The 16,893-nt window shown below is 39.4% G+C and overlaps 1 protein-coding gene across 16 annotated transcripts in view; it reads left to right on the top strand.

Moving 5' to 3' along the window:
• The window catches only part of NBEA (neurobeachin), a 637,779-nt gene that overhangs the window by 564,586 nt on the left and 56,300 nt on the right, over nt 1–16,893 (top strand). For all 16 annotated transcript variants that reach the window (XM_021065194.1, XM_021065195.1, XM_021065200.1 and 13 more), the window contains one exon: nt 8,609–8,761. In XM_021065194.1, coding sequence (XP_020920853.1) covers nt 8,609–8,761 — 153 coding nt within the window. The remainder of the gene's footprint in view (nt 1–8,608; nt 8,762–16,893) is intronic.

Consider the following 16,893-nt stretch of genomic DNA (forward strand, 5'->3'; position numbering starts at 1 on the left):
GACCAGAGTCTCCTTTGCCCAGGTTGATGCAGCAACATTAAAAGTGTGTGGGTTTTCTATGTATCACATTATAGTTCAATATTAGAAAAAAAACTCATGCTCACACATTCCTCAAGTAAGATTCTGTCTACTTCAGGCTGTGATGAGGGTGCCCTTTGCAATACTCCTAAGACTTGCAATCCCTTTGGGTGGCCAAGTGGGTCTGTAACCCACTGTCTTCGGTTTTGCTGAGCCCTTACAAAAGGTTTTACAGACCCCCTTTTCCCTGTGGCCACATTTTACTTGCAGCACCTTAGAACTCATCTTTGTCCTGAATTTTTTTAATTTTGAGACTCTGATAAGATTGTCCTAGGCCCCATATTTCTCTAAATACAGCTTTAAATCTGAGCAGGGTCTTCCTTAGCTCATAGCACCTTATCCATATCCCATGAAAAGAAACCAGGGGCCGCTTTCAACATTCGGCCTTGGAGATATCCTTAACCAGAAGCACAAGCTTATTAGATACTTTTTTAATCTTTGAAATTGTGGAAGGAACTAGTCTTAAGAGTTTTTCCCAACTACATAGCAGTGTTGCTTTCCCCCTACTTCCGACAGCAGCTTCCTTCCTGATCTTCCACCAGCAGTCTCCTCACCACCCTCCCAGCTCTGCCTGCTGCCCGGTCCCAAAGCCAAGGCCATGTGTTTTAAGTTTTTATTACTTCGGGACTCCACTCCCAGACATTAATTTCTGTTCAGTTATCTTTCACTGTGTAACAGATCACCCCAAACCTCATCTTAAAACAACATCAATTATTATTTGTTGACAGTCACACAGTTGGAATTAAAGCTCAGCAGGGACCACTCATTTCTGTGCTGCAGGGCCAGCTGGGGAGGCTTGGCTGGGCCAGGGATGCAAAGTGGCTTTACTCCTGTGTGTTGTGCCACATCTGAGCAGAGGGAGCACCCAGGGACCGTCCAGGCATATCTGTCTGTCCACACAAACTTTCCAGCAAGGCATCCTCACAGCTTTATGTGGTTAGCGTCTCAGGGAACAAACTTGGAAGCCACCAGGGCTCTTAAGTCTTAGGCATCTCTGGAAGCCCGAAGTATCATCTTGTCACATTCTCTGTGTTGAAAAAAGCCAGCCTGTGTTCAGAGAGAAGGAAAATAGACTCCACCTCTTTACGGGAGGAAGGCAAAGCCGAAATGCCAAATGGCACACGGGATAGGAGGGTTTGTTACGGGAATCATTGAGAAAAACTCTGTTAAGTTACACATTTTAAAAAACTGTAAGTTTGGTTTATGCCATTGAGTTGAATCTGATTTTACGTTTGGACAGAGCCAAAATCTGGAGTGCAAATAACTCATATAAACATGTATCTGATTCGCCTAGATAACATGTAAGTTGTCCATATACTTGGTAAAAACACTTTAACCATCTGAAATGTCTACATAGGTACACAGGTATTCATCCGGACACAAATATTCAGTGACAGAGCTTCTTTCTTTTTTTCTTTCTTTCTTTCCTTCTCTCTCTTTTTTTTTTTTTTTTTTTTTTTTTTTTTTTGCACTGACTATAGGATATACTTTTTTTTTCAGTGCCGCATCTGCAGCACATGGAAGTTCCCAAGCTAGGGGTTGAATAGGAGCTACAACTGCTGGCTTATGCCACAGCTTACGGCAGTACCAGATCCTTTAACCCACTGATTGAGGCCAGGGATCGAACCCGCATCCTCATGGGTACTAGTCGGGTTCGTTACTACTGAGCCATGACGGGAACTCCCAGGATATACTTGGATAGGGGGTAAATGCTATTGATAGAGTGAACAGCATCAAAAATGAATTTTGCATAAAGCTATGGAATGCATTGTCTTACACACGTGAATTCTCCCATCTACCCCGTAACTTAGTTGCCATCATCATCGCAGTGTTGCATATAAAGAAACTGACTTTTTCTTAAAGCTTAAGGAAATTGCCCAGGCTTCTTGAAATCCAAGAATTCTAGATTTCCACTCCGAACTCTTTGATTCCAATGAACAGAAAGCAGCACTTCCCTGGTAGAAAGGACAACCTCAAAACTGCCAGCTTGCCAGCCTCCCCTTCACCATGGCTAGCCCTGAGTAATTCTGCTTTAACTAACACAGCTTGAAAACCATGGCCTTCAATAGCACTTTTTATCATGATTTCAAACCTGAAATTCAGAATATGGTAAATATATGGCAATGATCAGTTTATTTTTTATTCCACAAGTATGTATTGACTATCTCTTTTATATGTCAGGCACCATTCTTGCAAGAGAGCCGGACAGGCAAGATCCCTGCCATGTGGTCCTGGGATTTCCATTACTGTGGGACACGAGAGCCTAAATAAATATAAACAGAAAAGAAGAATTGCTACACCGAAAACTAAAACAGAATAAAGTCATGTAGCGTGACTAGGTTGCTGCTTTAAAAGGAGACATGGAGAATGTAAGAGCAGGGACCCTGGATTTGGGTTTGATTTCTGGCTTGACCACCCATTTACCTTGTGGTCCTTAGCAAATTACTTACTCTCTCTTTGCCTGAGTGTTCATGTCTACAAAGGGGGAAGGGTGGGGATTCCTACCTTAGAAAGTTTGTGTGAAGATTAAGAAAAAGATGTGGAGTTCCCGTCATGGCGCAGTGGTTGACGAATCCGACTAGAAACCATGAGGTTGCGGGTTCGATCCCTGCCCTTGCTCAGTGGGTTAACGATCCGGCGTTGACATGAGCTGTGGTATAGATTGCAGACGCGGCTCGGATCCTGCGTTGCTGTGGCTCTGGCGTAGGCTGGTGGCCACAGCTCCGATTAGACCCCTAGCCTGGGAACCTCCATATGCCGCGGGAGCGGCCCAAGAAATAGCAAAAAGACAAAAAAAAATAAAAAAAATAAAAAAAAATAAAAAGATGTAATGAGGTCCTGCTGTATAGCACAGGGAACACTATCCAATCTTTTAGGATAGAACATGATGGAAGATCATATGCGAAAAAAAGTGCATGTATATGTGTGACCAGGTCACTTTACTATAGAGCAGAAATTGGCCCAACCTTGTGAATCAACTAAACTTTCATTTAAAAAAGAAAGAAAGAAAAAAGAAAAAGATGTAAAGTACTTAGAATAGACACGTATTCAAAGTACTTAGAATAGACTTACTGTCATGACACAGTAGAATACAAATAAGTGATGCCTGTTATTTTAATGCTGAATGAACAGACATGACAGTTTAGCTCTTTCCTTGTCTTGGAGCTCGACGCAGTAATTGTCATCTTCTTGGGCATAACGTATGAATTTCATAGATGAAATTCCCTTATTCATTAAATTTTTAAAAATAAGCAAATCTTTTAAATAATATAAATATGAATATAAATTATATACTAGCGCCCTGTATTTACATACTAAATTTAAATTTAAAATGCCCTTTGAAGTAAGATTTTAAAACAATAAAATTGAGGCATTAGCAACTTGCACCCACTGTGCTGCTTCAGCTCCTTCTCCCCAGACTTTGTGTGATTTTACTCTCTCCTCCTTCGTCTTCAGAAAAAACAAAACCAAAACACCTTAAACCTCCCCCGCTCAGGACTTCAGCGTTCAGACAGCTTTAGTCACTTATAACTCTGATCTTTGGAAGCTTTGAGGGGCTGTACAAATACTCTGTGCTTCAGGAATTCTTCATATTTTTTTAAATGTGCCTTTTTTTTTTTCTTTTGATCTGAATCCTAAAAAAAATATTGATAGAGTAAATCTGAGTTTCTTCGTCCCCTCAAACATCAAGTCTCCAACAGCTTATACCAGCATCTTAGTTAGCACCCTAATTTATGACCACATCCTGGTTGGCCAGATGAGGACCAGAGTGGAGAAAATGTCTCACCTGAGGATCCTCCAGAGGGCTCTGATAATCCTCCTTTTACATGATTGGCCCTGATTCACACCTTCCAGAATGTTCCAGTCAAAGTCCTTCCCCTTCCATTCTTCTAAATAATCCCCAGAGCAGAGGTTCCTCAGCCTGGCTTTGTTCTTCTTGATGGCAGCAGGCTTTTAGCCCCTACTTTCTAGAATGCTTGAATTAAAAGGAAAAGGACTTGTTTCCTCCGCTTCTTCAGTCTGGTACAAGTTCGCTGGCAATGTGAAAAACAACTTTTTTCTAAATTTAAATTTAACTACTTTACACTTTTGAACCTTTTAATGTAACTAGAATAAGCAAGACAACATATTTTAAGCCGCAAAAATTCCTTTTAAAAGGTAAAAAAAAATATATTCCTCGGTTCATCCTTTTACTTAATAAAGTATTTCATTGGCTCTTTTCCTACCTTTTTTTTTTTTTTTTCTTTTTTTTGGCCATGCCTGTGGCAAGTGGAAGATCCTGGGCCAGAAAGTGGACCCATGCCACAGCAGCACCTGGAGCCAAGACAGTGACAATGCTGGATCCTTAAGCCACTGTGCCACAAGGGAACTCCCTGCTCTTTTCCTATCTTCTTCCAACTATCTTCATATTCCCCAGAAGATTTCTAGTGATATTAAAAATTTTTATCTAATATTTTCAATTGTTTAATATTTAATGAGCACCTGATCTATAAAAAAGTATAGCACAAAGTGCTATGAGGGATTCAGTGAAATATAAACCTCACAAAATTAGGCTCTAAAATCTACTTTGCCCAAATTATTACTAATGTAAAAATCCTAGGTTTCTTATGCCTTTGTGAATCTAGTGACATTCAGTGAAATAATATTATAGTGCCAGGTAGATAAATAATAACCACATATTCCACAGGAATGAATGGGAAACAGTAGATATGAAAAGCATTAGAGCACCAAGACTTTGAAGATAAACTGAAATTTTGGGATATTTAAAAGTAAATGTATGTAGCTGTATCCCGTCCTCCAGGAAACTTATATAGTCTAGTTCTAGAGATAGAATATGAATATAAATAACTGACAAAAATCAGAAGGGAAGTCCCTGTCTTATGTGAACCTATTGCCCTCTCTACCGAGCAACTACACGAGCTTACATTCCTCTCCCTATTTTGCACCAGGTGGGATGCTGCTGCTACTTAATGTCATATATAAGATGGGTGATGGTGCAAATAGCACTGTTCTTTATCTTCTTTCCATCTTACACTAATTTTCCAGGTTTTCCCAGTGAGACCAAGATCAAAAGAACATTTTATAGTTATTGTCTTGGTCAGCTCAGGTATTGTACTTTACCACAAATTGGGTAGTAGCTTATAGACAACAGAAATTTACTTCTCACAAGTCCTGGAGGCCAAAAGTCTGAGATCACTGTGCCCACATAGTCGGGTTCTGTGTCTGGTGAGAGCCTGCTTCGTGGCTCCTAGAAGACCATGACCCTGGGTGTCCTCACGTTGGCGGAGAGAGAAAGCAAGCTCTCTTGGGGACTCCTCCCAGGACACTAAGCCCATTTCCGAGGGCTCCACCCTCATGGCCTCATCTAATCTAAAATTACCTTCCCAAGACCCCACCTCCTAATTACCATAACATTAAAGGATAGTTTCAACATTTGAATTGTGCGGGAATGGAAATATCCAATCTGTAGCAATTATCCATTTCCAACTGAGTACAAAAAAATGAGAATAGCAGTGAGACTTTACTTCTCCCTTCTAATCATCGACCATACACCGTTACCCAGTGGGTATATACCGTCATGCTCACCCAGCCCAGAAGTCAAAACTCATTATCGTCATTGCTGATAGAATATTGCTGAAACACCTTTCCGCCCCTCTTTTATCCACCAACGAGGCTGTTTATTGCTTGCAAATAAGGATGCCTGTATACCTATTAGTATCTCAGCCTCTTCTCAAGTTCCCCTTTCACATTCGAGTCACTGAAAATTTACATTAACGTATGTTAATTCCACTGTAAGTTCTTCTTTCCACTGCAGTTCGTGGTGCCCTTGATGGCTTGTGCCTAGTTTATTGTTCCATTTGCTTCTCAGTGAGAGCCGTCTCATTCCCTCTCATTTTTGCATCTCTGGTGCACATCTTTGTGTACTCCTCCTCACCTGTGTTACAGGTGACCCTCCTTGGTACAGCACCCCCAATATGTCCCCTTACTCTAAACAACCAGAAATTGCTCTTCTCTCCTCCCTCCTGTTCTCCTTGCTACTGCTGGTCCCCCTTTTCCTCCCCCCTCCTGCCCACACATATACCTACCTAGTCTCTCCCCTCTCCAGTTCCTCCTTTAGCTGTCATTTACTTTGACAGTCAATGTCTTGCTTTAAAACAAATTTGATCATGTCCATAGCTCTTCTTTAAAATTATTACCAATAAGACAAAATCCAGGAGTTCCTGTTGGGGCCCAGCGGGTTAAGAATTTGACTAGTACCCACGAGGACGCGGGTTCGATCCCTGGCCTTGCTCCGTGGATTAAAAGATCCAGCGTGGCCCAGAGCTGCAATAGGTCCCAGATGTCGCTCGGGGATCTGGTGTTGCTGTGGCTGTGGCGTAGGCCGGCAGCTACAGCTCCAGTTCGACTCCTGGTCTGGGAACCTCCATATGCTGCAGGTGTGGCCCTAAAAAGACAATAAATAAATAAATAAATTTTAAAAAGTGAAGAAATAAAAAGACAAAATCCAAAGAGTTTAGGTTGGCATAAAATGTCCTTCGTCATCCGACTCTGTATACCTCCCCCCATCTCATCCTCTCGTCTTGACGTATCCCCTGATAGATCCTGTATACCAGCTATACTCAGTTCTTAGGCACTTCTTGGACCCCTTTCCCCATCTTTGTCTCAGCTGTGGTCGAAGTCAATGTCCAGTCTCCCATGCAGTTTTTTCTGACTTGCCTAGAGTTCCCTGCTCTGTCCTCTCCGCTGCCTTGTGTTTTGTTTATACTTCGTTCACAGTCTTGTGTATTATAACAGTCTGTTTATGTATCTGCCCCATAAACCAGACTCTGAGCTACTTGACCTGAAGACCATTCTTGTTCATTATTTTTTTTTTTTACGCCCATCACAATGCCTAGTCCTCAAACTTTACTGCATGGATAAATAAATATCAGCAAAGTATGTAATGGACTTTAGAAACATTTCTATTTAAGTAGTTTAGGTTGAAGAAGAACTATGATTCTGAAAAAGCTAAGCTCCACTTATCCAGAAAATTCATTTATGTGAGTCGGTTCAAGCTCCCGTAATGCTGGAGAAAGTAAACATTATTATATTTTTCTTAGGGTTCACATTTTTTTCATTATAAGAATGGATAATGATCAAATTCTCACAGAGGATTACTAAGATAAACATCCACTTGTGCTCTAGCAGATAAATGTTAGTTTTAGCAGGAGAACCCAAAAAGAGAATACATTTGTGTATACTTTTCTTAGGCCGAAGACCTCAATATCTGGTGTTTTTCTTTTTTGTTTTTCTGTGTACCCCTGTGTATCCCAGAGTGAGATTCAAATTTCAGGTACAATGCTATCAATTTTGGACATGTTACACAAATAAATGTTCTTATCCTTTTCAGTATAACGTAACTTTATAACAATATAATTTAACCCTCATCCTGATATTTGAAAAGGTCAGTATTTTTTCACAGTATTGATGGTATATATAAAAATTAAGTGTTCTTGGTTTTCATTTCTTCAAGTTGCTTTAAAAAAGGACAACAGTAAAAACTTTTAAGGTAGTAAAATTAGTTTATTTCTGTATCATGTTTAAAGTTACATAAACCACATATCAGATATTGTGCATCAAACACAAGTTTGCATGAACCCAGTTCCTAATGCTGTGCTTACATACAAGTAACACAGGTTGTCTTTGCGTACAATTTAAGAGCTTACTATTCAAGTGGTATGTATTAAACGTTTGAAACTTATGATGTTGCTTCTGGGTTCTTAATTGTTTTTAGCGATAGGTATAAAAATAATTTATTTTGCCAAATTACGCAATAAAACCATAAGTCTCTTCATAAAAAATCATGTATTGTAATTGCCAGTAGAGTCCAAAAAAAAAAAGGGAGAAATATTATATGATTTTTAACCAATACCAGCAACAATTTTTTTAAATGTGGATATTTTACTAATAATATTCTAAGAAGTGGAGTTCCTGATGTGACGCAAAGGGATTGGCAGCATGTTGGGAATTCTGGGACACAGGTTCAATCCCCAGCCCCGCCCAGGGGCTTAAGGATCCAGTGTTGCCACAGCTGCAGCTTCAGTTGTGACTGCGGCTTGAATCTGATCCCTGGCCTGAGAACTCCATATGCTCCGGGGCAGCCAAAAATAACTAAATAAATAAAAAGTAAAAATGATGTTATTCCAAAAAGTTTGTGGAACAGCTTAGAATGGTACATAAAGCTTATGTATTTGTTTATTAATACTGTTGTTGATTCTGTAATCCATTTCTCTTAACTAATTTGTGGCCAGGTAAGATTGAAAAATCTTAAAAGCATACATTGTCAAGCATGTTGTTGAAGAAAAATGTTTGCCTTCTTTTCCTAGACACTGACCTGAAGAAAATCAAAGGAAAAAATAGAATTAAATAATAAACTATTGGGATTTAAGTAAATGAATTAATTCCGTGTATAATTGTTATCAATTAATAATTTTATTCAACAGATTTTTTTTTTAAGTCACTTAATATTCTACATTTTTATTTCCGGTAGGAACTAATTCCAGAGTTCTATTACCTCCCCGAGATGTTTGTCAACAGCAATGGCTATAATCTGGGCGTCAGAGAGGATGAGGTGGTGGTAAATGATGTTGATCTTCCCCCTTGGGCAAAAAAACCTGAAGACTTTGTTCGGATCAACAGGATGGTAAGAGCAATGTTATCTTTGCTTGAGCAATAACAGGAAGTGAAAAATAGCTTGTCATTTTGGTTAAGCTATGAACAAATTGTCTTTTAACATCTGTAAATACAAGGTTAAATTTTTAAGGGGGAAAAAAAAAGAAAGCATTTTTCTGTTGTCTTTTGACGGTGTTCTTTATTGTAGAGTGGGTTTTCCTTCCATGAGGACTAATAAAGGAAGGGTGATTCAGTTATTGTTGCTCCCTTAGGAGAAGACAATCAGATGCGCATCTGTTGACTAACATGACACGTTCTAAATTGCCTGAAATAAATGCCTATTCCTTGTTTTTGTCAACTGGCTATATCTGCACTCATTTCACTCATAAAATATTCAAAACAAAATCATGTACGTTTAGGACATATGTGGATGTCGGAAATTATAAGCTGTGAAACATACCTTAAAATCCGTCTAGTAAACATTCTTAGATAGAAAATGCCATTATTTTTAAAATCTATATGACAGATGTCTGGAAGTTCAAATGGAAAATGTATAAATGGAATGTTTGTGTATGGTTATTTTGTAGCTCTTAACACGTTCTGTCCATATTTAAGGAGATTTTAATCTCAAGGTGGTTACGGTACATGGAAGTGAACCACTTTACCAAACAACCTCTCTGGTGTGCTGTTGTCCTTGGTCAGCTAGGGAAGCGTATCAGTAAAGCCAGTGACCTAAAACATGTTTGGTTTTTGTTTTTGTTTTTGTTTTTGTTTTTTTACCTTGTTTCACTCCCAGGCTTTTCCAGCTGTCTCATAAATATGTTTTATTTTATTTTTGCAGCTTATTTATTTGAATCAGAATCCAAGTAAGGCCCACATATTGCAGTGGACCTCACATAGCCCTTAGTCCCTTCTTTTATAAGAGCTCTATAATTCACATATATACACAAATATAATTCATACACCACACATTTCAACCACATAAAAGTTTTTTTTCAAGTGGGTTTTAGTCTATTCACAGAGTTGTACAACCATCACCACCATCAATTACAAACATTTTATTATCCCATAAAGAAACCCAATACCCTTTAGCATCTCCCCTCAATTTCCCTGCTACCCCAGCCAGCCCTAGGCAGCCACTCATCTGCTTTGTCTCTAAAGACTTGCCTATTCTGGACGTTTCACTTAAACAGGGTCATACAATGTGTGATTTCTTCCTCTACCGCTGATTTTGTGATTCTTTTTCTTCACTGACAGTCACATGCCTCCTTCAACTTTAGAACTATATTTTCTGTCTCTAAGATGTATTTTACTTTTAACACACTTTATTTTAGAAAGCCGTTACTGAGGCTGTCACCTGTAGTCCTATGTTTAAAGGTGCTATATAGAGAATCTGCAATTTAGTCTTCCTCTGAGGTAGTGTAATGTATTATATAAATTTTATGTAGGATTTCTCTCACTTTTCAATCTGTAAATTGGCATTTTCAGATATAGGGGATAATTTCATACTAATTACTTCAACAACAGATTATGTCTTCGATGTATGTTTTTAGTGTGAAGGATTTATACTTTAGTAATGCATACTTCTAAAAATCTATATTTACTTTTAAAATCCATAGTCCATTCCCATACTACCCTTAGGTACTTGAATCCTGACTATGATATCAGTGTGAAGCTATCATATTCACAAATTCAACCCAGAAACCTACTACATACTGAGTTGTGTCTCGGCTGAGTGACTGAGATGTGTCTCAGTCACGTAATTCCACTGTATATTTCTAGAGCCCAGAGTTGTCCCTAACTGTACCTAAGAGTAGTTAATTACCAAATATCTTGCTGAATGAATGAATAAATGAATGAATCATAGGGGGTAATAATCTTTATAATTTTAGCATCTTCTCTAATTAGGTCCAAACTAGTGAAACTGAATGTATCCTTCCCTCAGGCAAGCAAAATAGCAAAAATAGTTGGACCAAATTTTCTCTTGCTCATGCTATTGAATTTAAGTGGTTTAACACAGGTTTTCATGTGGGTGCTAGTAATTAATAAATACCAGTTGGTTATATTGGAAAGAGTATGACTTGGAGTTTAAAAGTTTCCTGGCTCTTGAACCTGAACTCTGCCGTATACGAGCTTCTTCGCCCTAAGTAAATTATCTCTGGTCTTCATATTTCTCATTTGTAAAGTGGAATATCTTAGAACTTTTTAAAATCATTACTTATCATAAAATTCATTTGTTTTTAGTGTACAATTTATGATTTATAGCAAATTTACCAACCATCAGCTCGGTTTAATTTTAGAACATTGCTTTTGCCCCAGAAAGATCTTCTGTCCGCCTCCAGCCCCCGACAACCATTAATCTACTTTCTATCTCCATAAATTTGCCTTTTCTGAACATTGTACCTAAATAGACCCATACAACATATGTTCCTGTATGTTTGATGTCTTTCACTTAGCATAGTTTTTGAGATGCATCCATGTTGTAGTGTACATCAGTTTTTTGTTCCTTTTTTGCATAGTAATAGTCCACTGTTCATGCACATATACTGCATTGTGTTTATCCATTCATCAGTTGATGAACTTTTGGGTTGTTTCCACTTTGGGGCTGTTTTGAAGACTGCTGCTGTGAACATTCACATACACGTTTCTATGTGGACACATGTATTCCTTGCTTTGGGATATATACCAAAGAGGTAGAATTGCTGAGTCATATGGTAAGTTTATGTTTAGCTTCGAAAGAAATTAACTGTTTTGCAAAGCAACTGTGTATTCCCACCTGCAATGTGTAACTGTTCCAGTTCCTCCATATCTTCATTAGCACTTGTTACTATCTTTTTTTTTTTCTTTATAGCCGTTCTTGTGGATGTGAAATAATATCTCACAGTTTTGGTTTTTTTTTTTTTTTTGCATTTCCCTAGTAACTGATGACATTGAGAATCTCTTCATGTGCTTATTGGCTGCTAAAATATTTTTAGATATATTTTAATAAACATTAGGTAGTGACTCATTATAAATGCACCTTCTATGTTTCTCATTAGTGAAAAAGTTTAAATGCTACCAGACTAGTAATTTTGTTAATGATATGCCTAAATGAAAAAGGAAAAAGCAATTGTGTTTCTAAATACAAATCCCAGAGCAGTATCACACACAGAATTTGTTTAATGTTGGAAAAGATAATTATCTGATAATTTCACATTCATGATAAATCAGATAATTATTATTGCTATAAACTGAACAAGCAAGACCATACACTTTAGAAAAAAAGTGTAGAGAAATCACAATGCTTCATCCATCTAGTATGTTGCATAGTAATGCAGTCCAGCTAAATAAACTTTGCAGATAAATGAAGTTTCTAGATTTTGATAGCTAAGTGAGAACTTTTTTGAACCATATTATGGTTATTGTTCTACTTGGTTTGCTATCCTCTCTTACAAAGGATGAAACTTCTCTTTATTATCCTAAGTACCTGTTACTATTCTATGAAGTGATGTAATTCCATATCTATTCTTCTGCTATTCAGATTGTCAGCTGTCATCACACTTTCCTTTAATGGCCATACTGATTAGAATTTGTTGCTAGTTTACAAAATCAGACAATCAGATTTATCATCGGTAAGAATCAGGCAAGTGCTGGTTGAGGCCCTGGAGGAAATGTAAAACTTCGTAGCTCTGGTAGAGAGTGATTATCTTCCACCTCAGGTGTCACTGTCCATTGTCTCATCAATTCCAGATTTGGGAATTGTGTGCGGAAACATGAAGTGACAAAACCCTGCCCTTAATACGTGGAATATTACGTAGGCAGTACTCACCTTGTATCTCTTTTCACATAGAAAGGGCTTTATGACTGGCCTAGGATACTCTCCTTACTTCTTTAGTGTAGTTGCTAACAGTCTTTTTTTCTCTGCTTTCCTCATTCCAAGACTTACTGCTGACAACTGCTGCACGTCAGGTTGGATACCCTTAGTCACCACACCCTGTATCCCAGGGATGGTCATGAGTCATCCCAGTATGGCGGCTGACCAAGAAAAATCAAGGCACCTATAGTACTTATAGTCTATACCATTTATTGATTGTTCCTTGTCAAATACTGTGCTAGAGCTCCAGGTACAATATTCTTTTAATCTTCAAAAAGTCTCTTGAGGAGTTCCCGTCATGGCGCAACAGAGACGAATCAGACTAGGAACCATGAGGATGTGGGTTCGATCCCTGGCCTCACTCAGTGGGTTAAGGATCCGGCATTGCCGTGAGCTGTGGTGTGGGTCACAGATGTGGCTCAGATTTGGCATTGCTGTGGCTGTGGCATAGGCTGGCAGCAACAGCTCCAATTAGACCCCTAGCCTGGGAACCTCCATATGCCACAGGGGCGGCCCTCAAAAGACAAAAAGAAAAAGAAAAAAAAAAAGTCTCGGAGTTCCCGTCGTGGCGCAGTGGTTAACGAATCCGACTAGGAACCATGAGGTTGCGGGTTCGGTCCCTGCCCTTGCTCAGTGGGTTAAGGATCCGGCGTTGCCGTGAGCTGTGGTGTAGGTTGCAGACACGGCTTGGACCCCGCGTTGCTGTGGCTCTGGGGTAGGCCGGTGGCTACAGCTCCGATTGGACCCCTAGCCTGGGAACCTCCATATGCCGCGGGAGCGGCCCAAGAAATAGCAAAAAAAGACCAAAAAAAAAAACAGTTCTTCTAAATAAACTTCGAAACTTAGTATCACTGTAAATCCATATTCATCAAGCCATGACTTGTATGTAAAGAGTCATACAACATTTTCAGAAATGAGTGGTACGTTTTTGTTATAAGTATCAAGTTCCACCTTGGGTTCATGAAGAAACAAAAAAGGCAAGACACGGGTTTTTCTCTATTGGAAACCAAATGCTTGTTATCTGATAGGCATTAAGACTTCCCCCCCCACCACACACACCACAGCATGCAGAAGTTCCTGGGCCAGGGGTCACATCCACACCACGGCAGTGACAATGTGAGATCCTTCCCCACCAGGGAACTCCAAGACTTTTGAACTAAACCTTTACTGCATGCAATGAAAGTCTTTACCCCAAATTCCACTTATTTGGATAAATCAAACTGCCCCTAGTCTTGGTTCCCTGCAGCACCAGGAGGCAGCACCAGGTTGAATCGACGCTATGCAGGAAGTGCCTAGCCAACAACTGTTAGATGGCTTGAGAAGTGTTTATTCTTTCTGTCTTCTTTACCTGGATTTTCCTTTAAGAGGCTGCACAGAATAGGAAGGGAAAGTTCACGTGTATCAACAAGACTCCAGGTCCATCGTTGCCACTCTTGGTGCATCCGAATTGAGCTAAAGGGCAGGACCACGCTGCTGCCTCTGGGGAGAGTTTTAAGCATCAGAGCTCTCAAAACAGACCTTACAAAAGGTAGCTGTGTGTGCCTACAGCTGCTGTCCTGACCAGTGTCTGCTGTACTGCTTTTCTTCAATTTGAAGTTTTCCTTCACAGCACCCTGTTCATAGTTTAGTTTGCTGCAACCTCTGGTCCATTTTCCTATCATACGAGTGGGAAATGATCGTATGATTTGTGAAGAAATAAGGTTAGACATCTGTGTTAACACTGGAACATATAACCAGTAGTCTACCTGTCTTCTTTATTTGCTGAAGAAATATTTATTTGATGAATATTTCTATAATATACAAAGCCTGGATAATAATATAAAATATAAAAGTGTTTCAGCTCTCATAAGTTTTCCATGAATTCCATGAATACAGCATCCACTTTTTAATATTATTTCATAACATTAGAAGTTTCTAACTTTATACTGGCTGGGTGGCTCATACAGGATTTAGTGCTTATGAAATGGGTTTAGGGAAAATGTGCTCTCGTATATTTATAATTTGGACTGAGATTATCTTCAGTTATTTGAAGGAGTTCTTTGTAATGAGCCTAAAGTAGAAAATGAAAATGCCATATATCCTGAAGAAATGACATTCGTGGTGCAATGAAAGCCTTCAGCTCTTGCATGGATTAGTATTCTGTATCCACACAAAGGAGCAGTCCCTCCTTTTTCTCTCAAGCTGTCATTGAGAAATTCAAGGCAAAGAAGACAAAACTAATGTTACAAAAGGGATGGTCTCACTGATTATAAATGACCAGTTTCATCATTCCAGCAGCAATTAAAAAGGTGTTTGATGCATTTGTAGAAGCCTTTACATGCTGACCACCTCATTTCCTTTTCTTATTTTTTAAAATGAAACAATCCTTAGACTTTTTTAATGATGTTATCTCTTTTAGTCTGTGTTTTTTTTAGTTATAGACAAGAATATATATACATATGTCATCTAGGTATATATATAATATATACATATATTATGTATTATTTTATATATATATATATATATATATAATTGTTAGAGTTGTTTGTGTTTTGTAAATGCAATGACGAGGTTTGTGTTTCACTGAAGAACTGTGAATTCAAACTTTGGTCTCATTAGCCAACCTGGGAAAATAATATAGACACTTTTAGTAGACATTTCAATAACTTCTCAATGCATTGAGTTCATACATCAAGAATTGGTTTAATTTATCCCCGCGAAGCCAGGCCGATGGTGACCGACTCACTCATGAAACATTAATAAAGCGAGTGTTCGGTTCTAACGTGATTATAATCTGACCCCCTCACAAAGGGCAGAAATAGAAAGTATCTCTGATAACATTACCCTAATGCTGGGTTCATCAATCATAATCTGCCCTTCTTTAAAATTTGTTTTAGCAAAAGGCCTGATAAATACCCAGCCCGCAGCCCCGACGTCCCTGGTGCTGCTGGGCCAAGGGCAGAACATTCTCAGTCTGCAGAGCAGGCAGCAGTGAGCTGGGGCAGAGACACAGGGGATGTGGTTTTATCTTTGTTACATCCTTGATGAGATTTTCACTTTTTTCAAGAAAAGGTCTCTTCTATGATAGAAATTTGCATTTGGGATATACTCAACAAAGAAGTTTAAGCAAATAGCATAACATAAGAATCATTGGAAGTCTTTAGCAGCAACTTAAAATATTGAGATAAATATCTTGTGTGCGAGTACCTGCCCTTGCCACCTGTTAGCCAGGACATCCTGGACAAATAAGACATCCTTATCCCTTGAGGCTGCAGAATCTTCCTTATCTCTGCAACTGGAGATTTGCTCATTACATAAACCTTCGTTGAGAGCCAGCTCGCACTATGGCATTATGGCAAACTCAAAGAAGACCAAAATCCCGTCATTTTCCCCAGTGCCATGAGCCTAAACCCTTCATCCTGGTCTGCGCCCTGGACACACAGGTGTGAGCCACACAGTGAGTGGCCTTCGGGAGCCCACACTCTAGTTAGGAACCCACGTGAGGAAACATACAGCCACAGTAACCGCTGACAGGTGCTGTAATGCGTTCATTCACCAGCTAATTATCCAGTGGGCCAGGTGCTATCCTCCATGTTAAGAGTGTAACAGTGAACAAATAGACAAAGATCCCTGCCCTCCTGGGGCTTACTTTTGATCAAAGATAATTCACAGGCAGAAATTAATAAGTAAAATACAAGTATGTTAGCAGGTGATCAGTACTGTGGGCAAAAGACGTGTGCCAGGCAAGGGGCTCAGAAATACAGAGATGAATGGTCACGATCCCCTCGTGATGGTGAGACTCGAACTAGGAGCTGAATCAGACTCTCTTGAGAGAAGAGCAGTGCAGGCAGAGGGAACATCTGGAGCAAAGGCCCTGTGGCAGGAAGGCGCTTGGCAAGGAAGCCAGTGGGCTGGGGTAGAGTAAAGACGGAGTGTGCAGTGGGAGACTGAGCAGCAATGCGTCCAGATCACGTACGTCCCTGAAGGTCATCAAAAGCACTTTGCATTTTCACTCTGAGTGAAATTGACAATTGCGGCAGTGTTTTAAGCGGAGTACTATGATTTTTTATGTATTTTGAGAGGGTCACTTGGACGACAGTGTTGGGAATGAAATGCTGAGGCACCAGGGTGGAATCAGGCCTGTCTGTTGGGAGGTATTGTGAGCGATGAGCAATGCTGATGGCTTGGACCAGTGTGGTGGCGCTGAAGGTCGTAAGAAATTAATGGAGTCCAGATGCATTTTAAAGTTAGAGCCAACACGTGCCCTCTGCAACTTCCTAGTAGTAGCCATTTTCCCTCAGATTTTTCTAGTTCTGCAAAGCCTAGGAAAA

The sequence above is a fragment of the Sus scrofa genome, chromosome 11, assembly GCF_000003025.6.
Source record: "Sus scrofa isolate TJ Tabasco breed Duroc chromosome 11, Sscrofa11.1, whole genome shotgun sequence".
NCBI lineage: Eukaryota > Metazoa > Chordata > Mammalia > Artiodactyla > Suidae > Sus > Sus scrofa.